Genomic DNA, 21,553 nt, shown 5'->3' with positions numbered 1-21,553 from the left:
GTCCCTGGAGGTGGAACCAGCACGTGCAAAGGCCCAGAGGCAGGAGTGCAAGGTGTTGCTTCTCATTGTGGCTCTGGGCTTATCTGTTGATGCTCTTACCCCTTGCTTCTCTGTGCCTCTTTCTGCTCACTTGAAGGCCACCACCATGGACCAGGGTGACAGAAATCACCTCACTGGCTCACTTCTCAGATCAATGTTTGACTGTTCCATCTTTGGATTGTTGAGGAAGAGGCTGGAGCCGGAGCAGGATGGATGGGACCTGGAGTTCAAAGTTGGGTTCAGGGACTTCCCTGGTGGTGCAGTGGTTAAGCATCGCCTGCCAATGCAGGAGACATGGGTTCAAGCCCTGGTCTGGGAAGATCCCACATGCTGCAGAGCAACTAAGCCTGTATGCCACAACTACTGAGCCTGTGTTCTAGAGTCCGTAAGCCACAACTACTGTGCTCAAGTGCCACAACTACTGAAGCCCGCCCGCCTAGAGCCCATGCTCTGCAACAAGAGAAGCCACTGCAATAAGAAGCCCATGCACAACAATGGAGAGTAACCCCTGCTCACTGCAACTCAAGAGAGCCCGTGTGCAGCAGTGAAGACCCAACACAGCCAAAAATAAATTAAAAAAAAACAAACAAACTTGGGTTCAACGCTCAACTGTGCTATGAATTGTGTTTTGGGGTAGGTCCTTCAGCCCCTGAGCCTCAGGCTCCCCATCTATAAGAAGGGTCTTTAACATGCAGAGTTTTAATTTATTGATAGAGTTGAGTAAAGAAGATGTTAGCAGATGCCATCATACAGAAATGAGGGAATAAGGTCTGAAAGCAAAAGCATCCCCAAATTCGTGGCTCCCCCTAGAATGATCCAGCATAGCCCTGATAAGGCTTCTGCAACTCTCAGCCTTGACTTCCTGTCACGTGGAGCTCAAACCACCCCCTAGTACGGTGCCTAGCAGGGGGTTGAGGAATGTTGACTCATGATAGCTGGCGCTTAGGTGCTGCTCTCAGCTCTGTGGGCTTGTTTCACCCTCACGACAACCCCATGAACTACTACCATCCCATTTTACAGAGGGAGGAACTGAGGCACAGAACAGGTGACTAACTTGCCCACAGTCACACAGTCAATTAATGGAGCCTGGCCCTGCATCCCCTGGAGAAGGTGCTGGAAGCAACCAGGGCTCCCCCCAAGGCTGCTGACCAAGATCAGAGATGTCCAGGCAGCCAGGACACTCTGGCGCCCTGACGTCGGTGAAACCCACACCCTTTTTGAGGAAAACAAACCCACCCAGAATAATTGTTGAGCCAACAGACAGCTTACGCCACGTGTTAAGCCTGGAGATGCCCAGGAGGGATGAGGCCAGGCAACATGCTGCTGCTGCCCGGACGGGCAAGAGTCGCCCTTTTTGCCAGCTTTTTTTTTGTGTGTGGCTGTTTTTATTGTCATTATTGTTTTGGGGGAGGAGAGATGGGCCATCTCAAGAATTTGCCTGCACCTTTTAAAAGATTAATTTTCACCTGTAGCATCATGTGGGGCTAATAACCACTCCCTTTCCTCTGTGCCGTCATGTTTTATTGCGCTCTTTCATTTCACCATGAAGAAACCTGATGGGAATGTTCTAGAAACTGCAGCCTCGGGGTGGGGATGAGGGACGCAGGGGAGAGGACAATTCGTTCTCCCTGGCGGCAGGACTGGGTTCAGATGCCAGAGAGGGCCACTGGGTGTGGGATCATGGGAGAGGCTTATTTTTTCTCCTGCTTCTTAAGACATTTATGGGCTTTTCGAACTGGCATAAGCAAAAAGAGTGAAAAAAAAATTATCGTGATAATAGCTAATATTTATTGAGCATTTACTCCATGCTGTCTTTACATGGATTAACTCATTTAACCCTTACAACCACCCTCTGGGGTGGCTATTCTTATCAGTCCTATTTCCAGATGATGAACTGATGCGCGGGAAAAGTAGGTAAGGTAATGAAAAACTCAAACTACCAAAATTTGAAAAGAGATTGGCAGTGGAAAGGAAGGCCCCACCGATGCTATAACATGGATGAACTTCAGAAACATGATGCTTGTGAAAGAAGCCAGACATGAGGGATCGCACATCGTATGATTCCATTTATAGGAAATGTCCACAAAAGGCAAATCTGTAGAGACAGAGAGGAGATTAGTGGTTGCCTGGGGCAGGAGGTGGAAATAGGGACTAACAGCAACTGGCACAGAGATCATACCAGGAGAGATGACATATTCGAAAACCAATTCATGGTGATGGTTGTGCAACTTGGTTAAGGTACTAAAAACCGTTGAACTGGGTGGATTATACGATATGTAAAAAACGCCTCAATAAAGCTGTCAAACCAAGAAATGTGATTAAAATGTGAAAATCTCACATTTATTGAACACCACTTAGGCACTTTACAGGAACTTTTTCCAGTGCCAACAGCTCATGCAGTTGTTTACTTAAACTCATCTTTGTTGAGGACCTATTATGTGCCAGGCCCCATGCCGGGACATGGGGGTGCAGTGGTGAACTGGACTTGGTTCTGGTTCAAGATCTCTGCCCTGATGGAAATCATGGCCTAGCAGGTGTTGGGGGGTGGGCTGGGGGTGGGTTGGAGGTGCTGATGAAAAAGCCAGCAATGGCAAGAGAGCGTACCTGGGGCTGTCATGCGGTAGGCGTGGTGCTGGCACAGCTCAGAGGAAGCACCCCCATCCGGAATTGGTGGGTGCTGGAAACACAGAGAGGCTGGGACCTGAAGAATGAAGGCAGTTAGCAGGTGAAATGTCAGGGGGGTAGGGTGGGGGGGATGAAAGCTGTTTGACCTTTCATTCATTCATGCTTTTGTTCATTCATTTAGTAACTGTTTATTGAGCCTGCCAGGGGCCCAGTACTTTGACGGGGCAGTCAGTCAGTGTGGCATGCCAGAGGCAGAGGGTATAAGAAAGGCCTTGTGGGTGAAGTCTTACCCATTTCACTGATGGGCCTCAGAGAGGTAAAGTGACTTGCCAGGATACACAGCTGGGGTAGAGATACAAACCTAAACCAACTTTGGTTCAAAAGCCCATCTCTGGAAACTCTCTTCTTCCTGCCTCCAAGAAGAGGCCAGGCAGGTCAGACACACCACTGTGATTTTGCGGGCCATGGGTGGGTACCCTGCTAAGAATACCCCTCCTTGATCAGCAGGTGGAGGCTGGCATCCCTCTTGGGGACCCTTCTTTGTTGAAATGACCTCTCCCCGAACCCGGAGAGGACCCATCTGTAGCCCCTTTGGATGACGGATGGGGGAGGTGAGGGTATCCAGGGCTGAAGGGAAGGGACCACTGATTTCACTGTCCAGCTTAGGGAAGTACTGAGCATTGGACAGGGAGTGGGGCCAGAATTCTAGGCCAGGCTTTACCACAACGTATCTGGGCAACCTGGGGCTAGTCCCCAACTCTCTCTGGGCCTCCATTCTCTCGTCTCTGGGCTTGCTGCACTCTCAGCTTTGTCTGACTGACCTTGATGACTACAACTTCTGGCCACACAAATCTCAGGAGCTATATGGGCTGGAAGTAGGGTGATCCGCTTATCACGGTTTGCCTGGGACTTTTCTCGGTTTTAGCGCTGAAAGCCCCACATCAAGGGAAATCCCTCAATCCTGGGAAAATGGGGACAGTTGGTCACTCCACCTGCAGGAACATTAGGTTGGCCTCCCCTGCCATCTTGCCCACAAAGAGCAAGACACACAGCATCTCACTTTTGCCCCTATGTGGCCACAGAACTACTTTCTAGCCATTTTGTTTGTACAAATCACGTTTCTAGGACTCAGCTGAAGAGTCCTTCAAGTCCAGGTGCCACCTCCTCCATTTTCTTCAGATCTCCTGGCCTTGCTCATCCATCTCCTCCGGGTCAGACGTCCCTCCTCTGCACCCTGTCCCCCTGTCTCAGGGTGGTCCATTTGGTTGTCTGTCTCCATTATCTCCCCCAGGGCTCCTGGAGCTCTGGCATTGCTCACGGCTGTCTGCCCAGCATTAGGGCAGGGTCTGTGCTGAATCAGGAGCTCAATAAATGACCTTGGACTATCCGGAGCTCTCCAGGCCCAGGACAGGGCTGTGTGCCCCCCGCCCCACCCCACCCCGCCCCCTCCAGGAGGGCTTCACACCCCAATTCCAGGGCAATGCTGCTGGCAGGACAGATCCTTCCAAGAAAAGAAGGCAGGAAACCACTCCCCAGGTGTGGCCTCTTAACCCTTTCTCTGGGTTAAGGCCCCTTGGACATTTGCTGAAGCCTGTGGATGCATCTCATAAGCATTTTTAAAAAATTGCATTTGGTCAACGGTGAAAACAAGTTTACTAAAATACAACTATCAAAATACTAAACAATTTTGTGATATAGTAACATATGTTTCTTTATTAATACATTAAGCTTCAGTGGTAAGTCAAATATGATTTTAATTTCAGAGTGTGGTAGCTTACATAATACTTTGAGATATATAGAAACTGAGGGTGATGTGAAAATATGCGTGATTTCTATTAGTGACAAAATCACAGGGACTTCTACTTGTTGCCTGCATGCATGATCAAGGAAAATACTGAATGCCACTTAGGGATTAGTGAGAATAAAGATATAATTGTTATCCATGCCATGGACCTCTGAGAATTCTATCCTCATCCCCGCACCGGGGTCGGTGAACTCCTGCTTTAAGGCAAAGGGCTTTGGTTCTCTATGTTAGATAAACAAGAAAATCACCAAGGGAGAAGAGAACAGAGTGAAGAACAGTGACCACATCGGGTTGGGTTAAGGAGAGAAAGGTTTCAAGACAGGTGAGTTTCAGCTCGGGGTGTTGGAAAGGTGAGCTTATTTTTGGAAGGGAGCAAGGAACTGGGGTTGAGGGAAGGAAATCTGGGGAGGGTTTGCTCTTGTGACTGAATCAAAAATAGCCAACTAACATCGCAGCCACGACCTCGCCCCAGAGCCTGCCTGTGTCTTCTTTGTGTCTCTTCTGTCACTGAGAACACCAAGCCATTGTCCCTGTGAGACAGGGTACCTGCCCTCAAGCCTACACACAAAGAACCGGAAGAAACACAAAGTTAATAGCAAGACAAAAAGTAAATTGCTATTCAAAAAATGCAGCCAGAAGAATGTGCAACATGCCACGTATCTAATTAAGTGCACACAGTGCAAGCCTCAGGCGTTCAAAGGTGGGGGTCACTTCCCCTCTAAGGTTTGTGGTGAGGATCCAACGGGGAAATGGACAAGAGGCCAGCAGCACCAGTAGGCGGGTTAGAACATGTGTTTGGGGATGGATCGCTGTTCCTCTAGTTTCAGCGACCTCTGTAAATTCGGGATAACAACTATGGCACCTGACATATACTTAGCACTCAATAATGGGAACTATTATTAACATTCAAAAAATAACCATAGATGTTTGCAAAATGGTTTAAGAGACACCGGGAGACTGGAGAACTTTGTCTTTACGGTAGTGAATCTGAAAACAGATTTGAATGAATGAACGAATGAATGAATGAATGCGTCCTCGGGTTGGCTCCGCCCTCTAGGCCTGTTCTGCCCTCAAGCTGCCCCCCACGCGGTTCGATGACGCGTTCTGGAGTCAGGTGCATCTCCACGTCTGAGCGTGCGGTGGTGGGGAGGTGGTCATTCAGGGCTGGGGAGCGGCAGCGGCCCAGGCTGAGCCTGCGGGTGTCACATTCCCAGAGGGTCTTCGCTCCGTCTCCCCACTCCTGTCTCCACCATCCACGCGGCACATCTTTGCGCTCGAGGACCAGCGGCCTTGGCATTGCCCAGGCCGTCTCGGGACGAGGCCCGCAGTTAGAGGCGGGGGCAAGCAGGCGAGAAGCACTCCCGGGTCCACCGCGTGGGGGACGTGCCGGCGGAAGCGCTGCTTTATCCTGGGAAGGTCGATCTAGGCTTCCCCAGGCTGTAGTGAGGATGGGGTGCGGATGCACCTTCGGAGGCTCTGGTCCCCCAGCCCTTCCAGGCCGAGGTCTCCCTCACCCCGTGGGAATTTGGGGCCGGGGGAGTCGAGGTGAGGTGGGAAGAGTAGCGGAGTCTCCTTGGCAGAGGACGTAGGGGAGAGGACTCCATAAAGGGGGAAGCGAGCGCTGCCGAGGCTGCTGGTCCCTTTAAGAGGCAGGGCTGGCTCTGCGGCGGTTCCACCTAACCGCGTGCCTGGTGCAGCTCTGCGGTCTGTGTCCCGGGGCAAAGAATCGGAGCCGAGCTGGGCGGCAGGACCCGGCGCAGGGGAGGGAGTGGTCCAGCCCGGAGCTGGGCGGAGACCAAGCTGCAGACGGCCTTTCCACCGAGCCGCGAGAGCGGCGGGGCCCGGGAATGGGAGGAGCCACGCGGCCGTGGGAGGGGCCCGGCGCTGCGGGCCTCTGGGGCCGGGCCTCCCGCTTGGCGAGCGCCGCAGAGGCAGGCGGGGTGGGCGGGGCGAGCTCGGGGGCGGGGCCTGTGTCTGCAGTGGGCGGGGCCCGCCGCAGAGGGGCAGTGCCGGCGGAGAGTCCTCTGGGCGCTGCTGCCGCGGCGCCTCCACAGCGTCTCTGACAGCCCCGGCGCCGGCATCCGAGACCCTCGCCACCCCGCGCAAGCCGCCGAGGCCTCCGCCGCGGCCCAAGTCCATCCCCTCGCCTCGGCGCCCACATCCGGGGGCGGTCCGGCTCGCCGTTGCTGCGGAGGCCGCATCTGGCACGCATCTGGAACCTCCCGGCCCGCCGCGCTGGATCCCGCGCCCTCCCTGGCCCGGCCGCGCCGGGATCCCTGCCCGGAGCTGGAGCCGCACCTGGAGCCGCGGGCCCTGGGCCCTGAGCCGCGCAGCCGGCGCATGGTGAACTCGCTGCTCTTCGGGGAGATGGCCTTGGCCTTCGGCTGCCCGCCGGGCGGCGGCGGCGGCGGCGGCGGCGGGGGCTGCCCCGGCGGGGGTGGCGGCGGCGGGGCCGGGCCAGGGCCATCGCCGGTGACGGCGGCGCTGCGGGACGACCTGGGCTCCAACATCCACCTCCTGAAGGGGCTCAACGTGCGCTTCCGCTGCTTCCTGGCCAAGGTGCACGAGCTGGAGCGGCGCAACCGGCTGCTGGAGAAGCAGCTGGAGCAGCAGCAGAGCGAGCGCGAGCGGCGGCTGCGCTACAAGACCTTCTCCCGCGAGCAGGCCGTGCAGACCGGGCCCGAGCTGCTGCGGCCACCCGCGCCCGGCGGCGGGCACGGCGGCGGCGCGGCGGCCGGCGCCAACGCCAACGCCGTGGCCCTGGGCGGCCTGCCCCCCGGCGGCGGCTCGCACCCGCAGCACTACGGCCGCCTGCCCGGGACCATCTGGAGCTACACGCAGGTGCGGCGCACTGGCGGCGGCGGCGTGGAGACGGTGCAGGGCCCCGGCGTGTCGTGGGTGCACCCCGACGGCGTGGGCGTGCAGATCGACACCATCACGCCCGAGATCCGCGCGCTCTACAATGTGCTGGCCAAGGTGAAGCGCGAGCGCGACGAGTACAAGCGGAGGTGAGTGGGGTCCCGCCCCTCCCCCTGCGCTCCCGGGGAGGGGTCGCCCCTGTCCCGGCGGCCACGGAATGTGTGCGTTCGGGAGGGGCTGGGGGCGGCCAGCTGGTCCTAGCAGGTGGGCTGGAAGCAGTGTTTGCAGAGCGCCCTACACGCGCTTGGAAAACTCAGTTATCCGGTTCCAAGAATGGGAGCGAGCGCTGACTACGGTGGGGGACACCTCCGTTCCGTCATTGGACCAGGCATATTGTTTTCTAGGTGACATAATGACCATCGCTGCTTTATGTGATCTCATCTAATCCTCATGGCAACGCAAAGTGTGGGGCGTTTTTATCCTCATTTTGCAGATGAGAAAACCGAGGCACAGAGATGCAAGTGACTTGCCTACGGTGGCTTGTCTAATAGGTGGTGAAGGCAGGATGTGAACTACTCCTGGCTATCTGCTTCCAGTTTAGGTATTTTCCCAGTGACGTATAAGGTGGGCTCCCCTCTGTCAATGGGTGAAAAGAAAGAACTCTTAAGTAATCCACTGGCTTCTTGTTCCTTGAATTAAAGGATCATGTATTTAAGGATGGTTGGATCTGCCCACTGAGGCCAGGGTCTGCTGTCTTGCTCCAGCTCTGTAAGGTCTAGCTGGCTGGGCTGGATAACCAGACCTACATCAGACCAGCCATGAGCTTTTAGAAACACCTCCTTTCACCTCTCTTCTCCCTACCCCCAATTGGCATGGCTTTTTTGGACCCCAACAAACTCTGCCCTAAAGGCCCACAGGAGGAGATAACCTTAGGCTGGAAGACTGGATACTAAATGGACCCAGACCACCTTCTCTGGCTGGAGTGTGGCGCAGACTGCCTGCTGAACTGGCTCGCACATTCCTGCCCAGCCCAGAATCCCCAGCTGGGAAACTGACATTGCTTCCTGCCTGCAACCTGGCTGACAGTATTGTCAAATTGGCCTTCTGATAAGAGGAGAGGGGTCTGTCTGTAGTATCTCAGGCCTGGATGGGGGCAGGGCCCTCTGCTGTCCCAGTCATGGGCAACTCTGCATTGGGAGCTGTGGCTCTGAACTCCAGGGCTGGGAGGATGCACTGAGAAGCATCTTTCCTCCACTCCTCGAGTCCTGGTGCTCACCTGAGCACAGAGAGCTGGGCATGGGTCTCCTTCCCTTTCCTCTACTGGGAAGGTTGGCCACTGGGCAGGATTGAAGTGCCAGCTCCATCACCTGCCAGTGAGAACCACTGGCTGAACCGAGTGGTCATTGAACCACTCGGAATCCTGTTTACTTATCAGAGAAATGGAAATTATAAAATCCATCCACAGTTGCACAAGGGGCGAGTAGGCTGGTGATGCTTTTTGAAAAGTGTAAAGTAATCAAATTGACATTATTAAAGATGATCAGCTTTGTCAAGCTGTCAGGAAGCAGTTGCCTGGAGTCTCAGGTCTCTCGTGCAGGGCCTGGCTTCCTGGGGTTAGGTCTTGGACCCCATGGGAAGACAAGCTACTCTTCTGGGCTGGTTGTCTCTCTTGAGGACTTGAGAATGGCCTTGTGCCTTGCCATGGGGAGGCCACATCTCTGCCCCTCGTGGGCAGCTTCCTTGGGGTGGGGCAGGGAAACAGGCAGTTGCCCTCAATGGTGAAACTCGGAGGGATGGGCCCTTCTGTCTGCTACTGTTGATTGTGTCGTCATGCCCCAGGCTTGTGCTGTGTTTGTTTTATTGTGTGCGTGCTTTTTGGACCTGGCTACTAAGGAGATGGAAAAACCGTGCCCAATCTTAGAGGGAGTTGGGTTGGCATTGAGCAATGCCCTGTTCAAGTTGCACCCAGGGTGTGGGGTGTGATGTCAGCTTCTGGCACTGGCCTGGAATGACATGGGCGCTGCTGAGACAGGTGGAGTGTGGGTGTCTCTCTTCCCGCCCTTCTAGGGTGCGTGTGCACCTTCTTGGGTGCATGTGTACTTTCTCTTCCCCCATCTTTTTTTGTGAATTGGGGAGATGCATCTTTTCTGAAGTTGATTCCAGACTCAAGTTGGATTTTTTCCAAAGCAGATCTACTCCTTTCTTTGGGCCTCAGTTTCCCCAGCTGTAAGTGTGAGAGGAGGGTGGGCTAGAACCATCCCAGGCTGCCTCAGAGATCCCTCAGGCGGTTCCTTGAATATTAAAGAAAAATTAATATTTAAAAAATGTTAAAATGGGCATAACGTGTGCTCAGTCACCTTTAAGTTCCTACTGCTAACACAGGAAGTCTACTTAACATTGATTTGTTAGTACTTGGCCTCAAGTTAGAGCCCCCCCCCCCGCCCCCGCCTTCTCTTTGTTGGAAGAGTATTCTGCGATTACAAAGCAAACTGCTAAAAGCTGGTCCCATTTGTAGCTACTAATCTGTGTGAGTCAGGATTTTCTTGATACTCTGCAGCCAAAACTGGGGATAGAATTAAACCGAAGGTGGACTTGTCATCCATAATCCCAGTTCTAAATGTTAATGGATCAACATAGCCTCATCCACCTCATGAATTGAATTTAGAATAGGTAATTTATATCGTGGAGCCCACAATATAAATGTATACAAGTCACATTCTGTTTTTACTTGTTTCTATATTTGGGTTTCTGATAAGAATTTTCTTTTTGGAAGAGGATAGGCATATGATCAGCTTTTTGAAAAGCCTAAGAACCACTGGGCTGGATGATCTCAAAGGGTCTTCCCAGCCTTGACAATATATAAACCTGAGTTTGAGCTCCCAGCCCCCTTTTCATAAGAGAATGAGACCAAGGTGTTTACCTGGGCTCTGGGTCACTAAAGGCCTCAGATCCTTCCAGGATGTGTGGCATGGAGCCCCAAGCAGTGACCAATGGAAGGAGTCTGTGCCGGGAAAGGAAAGGTTCCAGGGTTTCCTGTGGTCCACCTGGAAGAAGTCACAGCCTTGGAGATGCTCACTCTGGTTCTCCAAAGGGCAACCTGGGATGTGTAGCTCAGTGTTCTCCAAGCTGGGGGCCTTTGGGGTTCTACCTCCATTAACTGTAGTCATATTCATGTATCACCATCTATATTATTACTTACATAAAATATTTTAAACAGCTTTATTGAGGTATAATTTCCATATCACAAAATTCTCCTATTTTACACATACAATTTATTGATTTTTCGTCAATCCGCTGAGTTGTGCAACTATCACCACAATCTGGTTTTAGAACACTTGCATCATCTCAAAAAGATCCTTCCTGTTCTTTTGTAGTGAATCCCTGTTCCCACCCCAGACCAGGCAAGCACCGATCTGCTTTCTAGTTCTATAGATTTGCCTTTCCTGGGCATTTCATGTGAATGGAATCATACAGTATGTAGTCTTTTGTGTCTGGCTTCTTTCACTTAGGTGATGTTTGTGAGGTTTACCCATGCCGTAGCTTATATCAACAGTACGTTCCTTTATAATGCTGAATAATATTCCACTGTGTGGTAGACCACATTTTGTGTATCCATATTCATGTACGTAGTCAATAAAATGTAAATTTAAAACATCACCTGTGTACCACCTCACATCATCTTGTGCTGTCAGTGTTACAGGATCTGTGCTTTGGAAACACTAACCCAAACCAGAGCCCCTGGCCTGGGATGCCTGGGCCCTGGCACCGTCTACTCGTGCTTTGATTTCCTTTTGGTCCAATCAGCTCTGAGCTCTACCATGAGGGAAACGTGGTCACTGAAACTGTAGCCGACAAGGTTGTCAAGCGTTGATTTGGAAACCAAAACAAACATCTCTACCCTGTCACCACGCAGTGCCACCAAAATATCCTGTTCTGAGTTTGCAAGCTGGGGGCCTTTCCCGGGGAGATTTCTGCTGAAACTAGCTGAACTTTAGACAGGCGGGGAGTTTTCTGAATGGGCATCCTAGAGACCCAGACTCTAGGTCTGGCTCTGCCACTAGGCACTGTGTGACCTCAGGCCAATTGCTGCCCTCTCTGAGTCTTAGGTCCTCCACCTATACACAGCGGAGTTCCTTTAGGTGATCCCTCCCAGCTTGCTCTACGTTTCGGTCTGTGACTTGGAGGGGCCCAGTTCAGGACTGCTCTTTCTGCCTCCTGGGATGACAGTGTGGCCTTTCTCTGTTCTGGGCCTCCCCTTCTCCTGCCTTGGCCCAGCATGGTTTGGAACCAGCTGGTTTTGTTCCCTCCCCTTGCAAGTTGCTGAGTGTCTGTGCCCCTGACTCCAGTCAGCCTGAAAGTTTGTTTTCCCTAGAGCTTCATTTGAGAGCCAGGAGGACCGCAGTGACCATTTAGACTGGTGGTTTTTAAGTGGACTCTTTGGAGCCCTGGGGTCCAGAGCAGGGTGCCTTGGGGCAATTCTGGGCACAGTCGGGGGGCTGAGCACCTAGGGTTTGGTCAACATCAAACACAGTAGCTCCATTTTCATGACTCTCAGATTGATATTCCGAGGGAGATTCGATTGGAAACCAGGATTTTACAGTTTAGAAGAAAAGAAAGAAAGAAATCGCTGATTCAGCTGAATACTTTCATTTTTAGAGATGGGGAAACTGAGGCCCAGAGGGACCTGACCCACAAACCGCAGCTGGGCAGAACTTCTTTCTGCCATTGAGAGCTTTCTCCCCTGCCCCGAGGTGATGCCCGCATCATTTGGGGCTCTGCAGAATTCCCTCCACCTTTTTATGTGTCTGCCTTTAAGCATTTTCTAAAAAGCCACTTTCAGGGATGGGAGGGACTTTTGTCACAGCTATTTCCGATCATGAGCTGGGCGGGGCTGGGCTGTTGGCCCGAATGGCGGGCTCCAAAAAGGGCTGGTGGGTGAGCCAGCTGGAGTGTCCCTTGCCTTTTCCCATCACACCCTGGGAGGCCCTTGAGCAGGTGGGTGCTGGTCCCTGAGTGCCCCAAAGCCACAAGACTGCCCGGGAAAGCTGGTCAGAGGGCTTTGTTCCCTGCCACTTCCATTGTTTCCAAAGCTGCTGCTGATAGGGAGTCTTTATTTCTGATTTTCCTGGGAGGCAGCCTGGGATGGTGGAAAAGGGGATTGAATCCCGGCTCTGCCACTCTCTGTGTGACTCTGGGCAATTGCTTGGCCTCTCTGAGCTGCCTGAGCCGCTGCTTTCTGTAAAAGAGGGAGAGTAACTCTCCTAGAGATCGGAAAGGAGTAAATGAGCTCATTTGTTAAGGCGCATGGGGCTCCCGGGGGTCGTCCCCCATCCCCGCCCCCCCCCCCCATATGTTCCCTTCATTTACAAAGATTTCTCGGCACAGCGCTGGTCTGCCCGCCACATCCATTTCAGGACACGTCGCTGTCTGTCCCGTGGAAGGCGCCAGAGATGGTGCTGGGGGCGGAGGGAGAAAGGGCTACTTCTTTGTCCAACATCTAAGGCGGCTGTTCTTCCTACTCTTAGTGGTTGATTTGTGCCTCCGGAAATCTCTGGCCACCCCCTGCCCTTTCTCCCAACCTCCTTTAAAAGAAACACACAACACCCTTCCTCCCTCCCATTTAACTCCTCAGTGTTCCAACGTCTCATGGTTAGGCTGGCAGGCTCTTTGGGGACAAATTTGGGAGGGATTTTCAGAGCCTCCAGCTAGAAGGAGGGGAATGAGGTCCCAGAAAAGAAAAGGAAGCAGGAAGCAGAGAGACAGCTGACGCTGAAGATTCCTTCTCCCAGGAATTCGAGGCGGGGCTTTTGCCTTGGCCACCGGATGCAGGGCCCCTGGGCCCCACCAGCGCGCGCCTGTGCCCGCGCTCTCAGGCTCTCACTCCAAGCATCGTCACATGTGTCAATATTTGAAGGGCATGGAAGGATAGACCCAGAACTTGCACACATCCTTTGCTGCTGGAAATACATGGACTTCTGGGGGAGTTGATTTGAGCCATGCCATGTGTCAGTGATACCCACGGCTATGGACTTTGCATGTGGTGTCTTGGCTTTTGATCACATTGATGAGATGCAGCCTGGCTGGTGCTCTGTTTATTTCCCAGGTCATAGATGGCTGGAGGCCCACGACAGGGAAGGAGACAGCCTTGTTGTCCCCTGTGCTCAGGTTCAGGATGTGTTGCTCTCCCCTGACTTCTTGCATCGGGCATTCTTGAGCACCCCCTACCTCCCTGATCACAGCATCCTGCATCCTGAATTGTAATTGCCTGGGGTGTATCTGCCTACTCCGCTGACTGTAGGCTCTGTGGGGGCCGGCTCCTGGTCTGCCTTCTTCGTCTTGTGCACAGAGAGCCCAGCCAGGGCCTGGCCAGAGTCCATGCTGAGCAAGCATTTTTGCAGTGAGGGAGTTCTGTGCCTGGCTGCTGCATGCTGCTAGGCCCCAGTGGGCTGGGTGGATATGGATGCCCCACATGCATGGACTCTACATCTGGCAGACTCACAGCTCGTGGAGGGAAGGGTCTGGACCTGGAGTCAGGAGACACGCGCTCTGGTCCCAACACATCGGTTCAACAAGTTTGAACCAATACCTGTCTCCAGGTGTCAGATGCTGGGCCCTCAGAGCAGGAGTTAAAAACTGAACCAGCTTGGGCTATCACTTTGCCTCTCCCAGCCTTAGTTTCCTCATCTGGAAAAGGGGGATGCTGAGAGCTGTGTCCCAACATTGTGGGAGCAGTCCGTGGACTCACGGAGCTACAGTACGTTGTAGATGGTGAGGTTCCAAGAATTACCTGGCCAGATTTCACAGGGCAGAAGGGTGGGTGCACTAAGGGGTGAGCAGTGCTAGCTTTGTGAGGTGGGCAGAAGTCAAGAACAGGGCTGGGACCTGGGGAGAGGGTGGACCGTGACCTTGCTGGCAGCCTCCAGGGGTTGTGCCGTCTCTGGGCATGACTGGCCGTGAGGTACTTAGAAGATTCCAGGCCAGATGGGAGGCTGGTGAAGATTTCTGATGCTGCCGCCTGGCTGCCAGGGTAGTGCCCTCCCACCCCCAGTGGGCACCCATTCTTGGCTTCCTGGGCAGGATGTGGTTTCTTACTCTAGTTCTTGGTACAAGAGTAGTTGTCACCCAATACTAAACCTGACAAATGCCTGTGGTTCCGTCGAGGGGCTGTGGCCTGGCTGAGCCCCCTGGGGTGTGGCAGGGGGCAGCTAGAGCCTTGTGGAGTCTAGGTCGTGGTCCTGGCTTGCCTGGGTGTGATCTAAGCTTCTCGTTGCCCACCTGGGAATGGGGTCGGTGGGAAGATGGGCTCGCCCTTGGACACTGTTGTCTCTAACTTTATTGGAGTGATCTGGACTCTGTGCATGCCGTTTAATCTCTTGCACCTTGATGTGTTGCTCTGTAAAATGGGGATAAGGTTTCTTATGTGTTCCACTTCCTAGGGTTGATATAAAAATCAATTGAAACAGTGGAGTGTGAAAACATTTGTAAAAAGGTTGAAAATAAATCATAGTGAGTTAATAGCCTCCATTCATTGAGTACCTACTACGTGCTAAGCTCTCTGATGCATTCTTTAAATAAGTGAGATTTAATTATTAGAGCAATTCCAAGAGGTGGGATTGATTATGTTCATTTTACAGATGAGAGGTTCAGATGGGTGAAGAAATCTGCCTCAGATCTCACAGTGAGTCCAGCCTGGGTCTGTAGACCCCAAGTTCAGTGCTCTTCCCAGGGGAGATACAGGTTGGTGCAGATGTCTCATGCCGCCTGGTAAAGCTGGCACAGGGTAGAGGAGGCAGGCGGGAGGCAGGCTGAGGTGTGGGTCTCCCCGGTGCCTGTCACAATATTGCCGCGGCGGGTGGCAGAACAGGAGGTGGCTGCCATGCAGGGAAGACTTCCTGCTGTGACTTTAGAGTAATTATTTCTTGCGAAGCCAATGAATCACTGGCAACGGCAAGCAGATGAGCTTCCTTGGCCACCGTAGAGGGTGGTCCAGTCCCCCTGCTCTCTGAGGACTGGGCTGTGGGTAGGGGGGTTCCTGGGTTGGCACATCTAGGCTGTTGGCGGGGGCGGCAGGGATGGCGAGCACGAATCATTACCTGTCAGGCACTTTCCATGTGATCCGATTTAAACCTTGTGACAACCCTGTGCAATGGAAACTGAGGCTCAGAGAGGAAAATTAACTTATCCCAAGTCACATAGCAAAGCCAGGGCTGGACGTGGGTCTCAAACCCTAAGTTAATGCTCCTTTTGTCACACCCAGCACCGGAGCGCTCCTAAGGCAGTGGCCAGGGGCTGTCACTGCCTGGTGACAAGCAGGAGAGCAGCGGGTATTCTGGTGGCCGGAGGGAAACCGGCCTCCATCCTGGGCTCAGGTCTGATTTTGCTTTCGGTTGGTGCTGTGAACTTTGCCAGGGTACAGGGAACTTGCTATAGTCATTCTGTGCCTCTTGTTGGGGAAGATGAGATTGCTGCGTGTGAGTGTCTGAGACACCAAGGTTCTGTTCTCTGGACAGTGGCTGGGCACCCACCATATGCCAGGCCCCATGCTGGGCACTGGGGTGAAGCAGACACAGCCCCTGCCCTCAGGAGCTCAGAGTCTGGGGACACAGGCAAATGGAACAATGCCACATGACAAATACCTGCCCAAATAGTGCCTAGGTGTACTAGAGGCACAATAAATATTAACTAATTAATTGAAAAATATTTAATTCCGTTTACTCTCTGCCAGGCTCCATTCAAAGCAGTTTACGAACATTTAATTCATGTAAGCTCATAATAAGCCTATGAGTTGGGTACTATCATTAGCCCATTTTAGAGATGCTGAAACTGAGCCACAGAGACATTGAGGGAAGTTGGTCCAAGATAAGAAGCGACGAGCCAAGATTCAAACCCAGGAGGTGAGGCTCCAGATCCAGACTCTTACCCTGTGTGGTACGCGGGAAGGGGCATGTCCATTGCGAGCAGCTTTCCTGCTCTGAGCCTCAGTTTTCCCTTCTGTGAAATGGGCGTAATAAATCTGCCCTCATGAGGCTGTTTGGAAGATTACATGAAGTGATGCCTGTGGAAGCATTTTATAAACTGTTGAGTGCTGTGCCCACGGTGACTAGGTGATCGGAAACCCTGGGCCCCACTCACACTGCTGTTTCTTCTCCAACTTCCTGTGCAATCTGGGGCTACTTGAAGCTCCATAAAAGATCTTATCCTCCCCTTGCCTTTTATCACATCTCCCCTAGATCCCAAGTCAAGCTGGGATGGAGTGCTGGACAAAAACCTTTGAAACTAAACAGCTCGGAGCAGAGCGTTTGTGTGGAACTTGGAAGCTGGGAGGAGAGGAGTCTGAGAGTGTTTCCACTGTTTATCAGTGCCGTGACCTTGACAGAGTCCTTGCTTCCTTATCTGCAAAATGGGGATGGATAGGCATATTGCGTGGGTGGCATGAGGAAGGGAATGAGGTGACGGTGCTCAGACGTTGGCAGCTGCCATGGTGATTCTTTTTTTTCTAAACTAATTTTTATTGGAGTATAGTTGCTTTACAATGTTGTGTTAATTTCTGCTGTGCAGCAAAGTGAATCAGCTGTACGTATACATATATCCCCTCTTTTCTGGATTTCCTTCCCATTTAGGTCACCACAGAGCATTGAGTAGAGTTCCCTGTGCTGTACAGTAGGTTCTCATTAGTTATCTCTTTTATGCATAGAGGTGTGTATATGTGGTGCGATGATTCTTCAGTGAGGCTGGGGGGTTCTAGGAAGAGGAGCAAGGGGGCGCTCTGGTGGCACTGGGGCCCTGAACTGGGCTGCACTGGGCGGGGGCTGTCTCTGCGCCGGCTCTGAGATGCTTGCTCAGCATTCTCTGGCCTGTGTGCTCCGACTTAGGGATGTGCAGTTGCACACAGTCCCCCCGCTCGTCTGCTGCTCGATGGAGAGACACCCTCGCAGTGGAGACACTGCCTTCCACCCTCTTAATTGGCCATTTTTATTACTTGGGTTATTTAAGAAGCTTCTTGGCTCGCTGCCACCTGTTTGCCATCTGGGGGGAGGGGAAGAGCTGCTGGTCTAAGTGGACCTTGTGAAATTCCCTGGCAGACAGGCTCCTCTCTGGGCAGGGTCGGTACATCTTCCCAGGGCCCATGGGCACCCCTGTTTTGCCCCGGCCTGCTGTAGTAATGGGCAGAAGACCATCTGGGGGCAGGGTGGGGGTGGAGACTGAGACTGGAAGAAATTTGGGGAACGCTTGTTGCAAAGGCAGAACACTGGACCAGAGAGAGCCTTGGAGTGCAGGGCCAGACCCTGGTGGGACCCTGTAGTGCCTGGAAGCCAGGGATTCTGGAAGGCAGCTTAGGGGCAGTCAGGGAATGCTTCCTGGAGGAGATATCGGCTGAGTTGTGTTTTGAAGGTCCAGTAAGAGTGGAAGAGAAGGGGGAAGGGTGCTGCGGGTAAAGAGAACAGCTTGTGCAAAGGCCTGGAGCTGAGATTGCCATGCTGGTGCGTAACCCAGGCCCGGGCTGGAGTCAGGACACAGCCAGAACCCGGCCTGCCTGCTCCTTCTCCTCCCTCTTCCTGGCCTTCCTCCCTCCTCGTGGGCTTCTTGGCTCTCTTTGTTCTCTTTTGCCATCTCTCATCCTCTCTCCCCTCCCTCTTTCCCTTCTTTCTTGTCTTGGTCTCTCACCCTGGTCCCGTCGCCCATCCCATCCAAGGCAGGGCAGGGCTCTGAGGGGGCGCTGTCGCCCAACCCCTTGCCCAATGCCAGGCCTTGGTGGGGGGCTCTTTGTCTGCCGCTGGGGCTTTGTGAGCCCGTGTGTGAGCCTGTGTGTTTGCTCGTGTGTCTGTGAGCACAGGGCTGAGAGCCTATGTCTTGGAGCCCCTGGGGTCAGGACCCTGCCTCTGTCCACCCCAGACCCCTTGTACGACAGGGTTGGGGTCTTGACATCATGGTGGGGGCAGGGGAGGGTACCTGGTGAGAGGGATAGCTGCTGGGTTAGAAGTCAGTGCCATCAGGGGGGCCGGCTTCGGCTTCCCTGGCCCCCATCAAGGTCCGGGCCTAGGATTAGACACGGGTCGGGAGTGGGCTGGGGAGGAGGTTAGGCTGCTCACCTTACCTCTCCCGCCTGACGGCCTCGCCTGCCCCTTCTCCCTCGTACCTGTGCCTTCCTCTTACCCCTTGATGGGCCCAGAGGGTTTGAGGCTCTCTCTGAGGTCATTTAGTCCATCCCCCTGCTTCTAGGAGATGTCGTTCCCCTGTCATCTCAGGTGACTAGGTTTGCCGGTGATTTTTGAAGAAGACCTTCTGAGAATTCATCCCTCAGTGTTTTATCTTTTTCTCTCTCTGCCCACTCACATACCCATCACTGTTTTACAGATGAGAAAACCGAGGCCCAGAGGAGAGCAGCTCCCTTGAGGGCCACAGCACAGCAGCGGGGCTAGAACCCAGGTTCAAAAGGAACAGAGTTCCTTTGAAACCCTTGGGCTAAGGAATCCTTCTGGAGGCTGCTGGTCCTTTAAGAAGGGGTTTGGAAAATTCCCAGAGGCCAGAGAACTTAGAGTGAAGAGGCCTCAGAGCCTGTCAAAGTGGAGCCCACAGAGACGGAGCCCTGCCCCATCGCCAGACATCCAGGTCCTCAGTGCTGCAGATGAGGCTCTCTTGGCTTATAAAAGAGGCACCCGGGGTCGCCTTGGGTTTGTCTCCTTGCAGCAGGAGGCACTTCCCTGAGCTCGGCCTGACGTAGGCGCCGTGGGGTATTGACTGACTGACTGATCTACCGTCCCCATCTGCCAGCCGTGTGCTACGCTGTGCATTTCTCTGTGCCTCAGTTTCCTCTTATATAAAGTGGGATGATGAGACCCACAGGATTGTTGATGAGCCTGGTCCAATGAGGGCCATTCCCACCCCCTTTTCTCTGGGATGAGCCCTGGAGTTGGAGGTCTGAGAACTTTGCCAACAGTGAGGAGTTGGGTGAATCACAGAGGCCGATCCCCCAGTCCCCCTAAAGACCATGTTTCTTGAGTCCCCAGGCTGGGGCTGGGGCCTGACAGATAGTATGTTTGGATTTGGATACAGTTTTATATGGAAAGTCTTAATATTACATTGCAACTGGTTTGACACTTGCCTTTGAAGAAAATGCTGACGTTGAAAACATCAGGACTTATTCAAGTTATGAAAACTGAGGCTGAAGCTCGCCAGGCTACAGACAGAACCAGGATTAACCTGATGCTGAGTTCTGGGGAGCCGTAACTTATAGGTTGTTCCTTTCTGGACTTAATGCATAATACATCCTTGGAGAATTAAAAAAATTATTTGTTTACTCTTCCTTGGTTGCACTGTTGGCCTGTGAGGGCCTTTCCTTGGGTGGGAGCTCTGATCCTGGAGTGAGATTGCCTGGGTTCGCATCACCATCCCAGGCCTCAGTTTTCTCATCTGTAAAATGGGGCTGACAACCTTAGCTCACAGGTTGTAATGAGGATTCAGTGAGATGGTGCATGCCAAGGGCTAAGTGTGGTGCTATGTGTGAGCTATGATCGCTCTGTCCCTTCTGCCCCAGCCTGGTCTTGCCAGACCCCAGACACCACACAGTGAGGACTGCCTCTTCCCTCCCGCTTCTGGCTGCAGAGTGGCCTTTGTGCTCAGAACACTTCCTTTCCCCAGAAGAGCTGCCTGTCCTCCCCAGCAGACTGTCAGCGCAGGATCACTGGTAGGGCAAGACCTAGCATTCGACGCTGTGGCCAGCATAGTGTGTCGCCTGGAGCCTGTGGCTTCCAGTGGCCTTTTTGGAGCGTGGTCTTGAGTGGGGAGTCTGTCCCTGTCCCTGCCTCCCTGGGCAGGCGCCCCCCCCAATTCCCGGCATCCTTGTGCAGATATGTAGGCAGCCTCAGGAGGTTCTATCCCTGGCCTGAGGTCTCACTGTGAGGCAGGGGCAGAGCTGGGATTGGAACTTGAATCTCTTGGACTCTTCCAGAATACTTCTGCCACCACACTCGCAGGCTCAGTCTCCCAGGTAGAGGAATGGGCTGCATGTTCCTGGCCCTGGCCCTTGGGCTGAGATACAGGGGTTCAAGTCCTATCTTGCACCTCAGGGGTCACTGAGGCAGCTCTTCTTCCTTAAGGCCATGCAGTGATGGCTTCCGGGTTCTTGTCCAGCCCATAGACCATCTCTGCGAGGCCTTGTGGGTGAAGCGCTCGCCCCCAGACCTTGGCAGAGAGGTGACGTTGAAGGCTGTCCTGGAACTATTTTTCCAGGATTGACGTCAGAGCAGCTAGTTTAGGGTTTCGTCTTGCAGACAAAGGCGGCTTTGTAGCTTCTGCTGGGTTTAAGTCCAGGCACATCACCCCCCAAGGTGGGAAACGAGGTGGAAGGGATTGTAGGGCCCAAGCAGAGAAGCCCTGGGAGACTTGGCTCCTCCAAGAAGGAAGCCAGGATCTCATAACCCTGTGATACTACTCTCATCATTCCCTGAGCACATTCCATGTTCCCAGTGCAGTTCAGAACTTCCCAGGTGTGTTCTCTTGAGCCTCACAACACTCTTGAAGGGTGGCTGTGGTTATGCCCCTATACAGATGAGGTGAAATGACTTGTTACTTGTCATGGCCAGGAAGTGGCAGAGCTGGCATGTGAACTTGGGTATTAAAAGATCGTCACTGGGGTTCCACCACTGCCCAGTGTCATTCCAAACCCAGCTTTGGGAGGGTGCTTCAGGAGGCGGAGGCGCCTGGAGCAGATAAGTCTCAGGGCTTTTGGGAGCCATAGCTTCTATTCTCAGGATTCAGAGTTGGGTCACAGTGCTTGGAGCATGTGTTGCATATTTAAGTATGTGTGTGTAGGTATGTGCACATCTATGCACAAGTTAGAGAAGGGGGTTGAACACTGGAAGGACTGTAGTCATGCGAAGGTGATTCCAGGGAGGCCTTGAGGGCAAGTGTAAGGAATCATCCCAGGGGATGCCTAGAACCTTCTGCTCTTCTTTTTCAGGAATTATTACACTTGATCAATCATCCTCCATGCATCCATCCATCCATGCATCCATCCATCCATGCATCCGTCCATCCATGCATCCATGCATGCATGCATCCATCCATCCATCCATCCATCCATCCATCCATCCATCCATCCTTCTATCCATCCATCCATCCATCTATTCATCCATCCATCCATCCATCTATTCATCCATCCATCCATCCATCCATCTATTCATCCATCCATCCATCCATCCATCCTTCCATCCATCCATCCATCCA

The 21,553-nt window shown here is 53.2% G+C and overlaps 1 protein-coding gene across 2 annotated transcripts in view; it reads left to right on the top strand.

Annotated features, from left to right (window-relative positions):
* The first annotated feature begins 6,469 nt into the window (after positions 1-6,469).
* IFFO2 (intermediate filament family orphan 2) overlaps positions 6,470-21,553 on the top strand; it is a 48,813-nt gene continuing 33,729 nt past the window's right edge. For both annotated transcript variants that reach the window (XM_057697966.1, XM_057697958.1), the window contains exon 1: positions 6,470-7,476. In XM_057697966.1, coding sequence (XP_057553949.1) covers positions 6,809-7,476 — 668 coding nt within the window. In that variant the 5' untranslated portion in view covers positions 6,470-6,808. The remainder of the gene's footprint in view (positions 7,477-21,553) is intronic.

This window comes from Hippopotamus amphibius, chromosome 1 (genome assembly GCF_030028045.1).
Source record: "Hippopotamus amphibius kiboko isolate mHipAmp2 chromosome 1, mHipAmp2.hap2, whole genome shotgun sequence".
Taxonomy (NCBI): domain Eukaryota; kingdom Metazoa; phylum Chordata; class Mammalia; order Artiodactyla; family Hippopotamidae; genus Hippopotamus; species Hippopotamus amphibius.
This window is presented reverse-complemented; position numbering and strand designations above follow the sequence as displayed.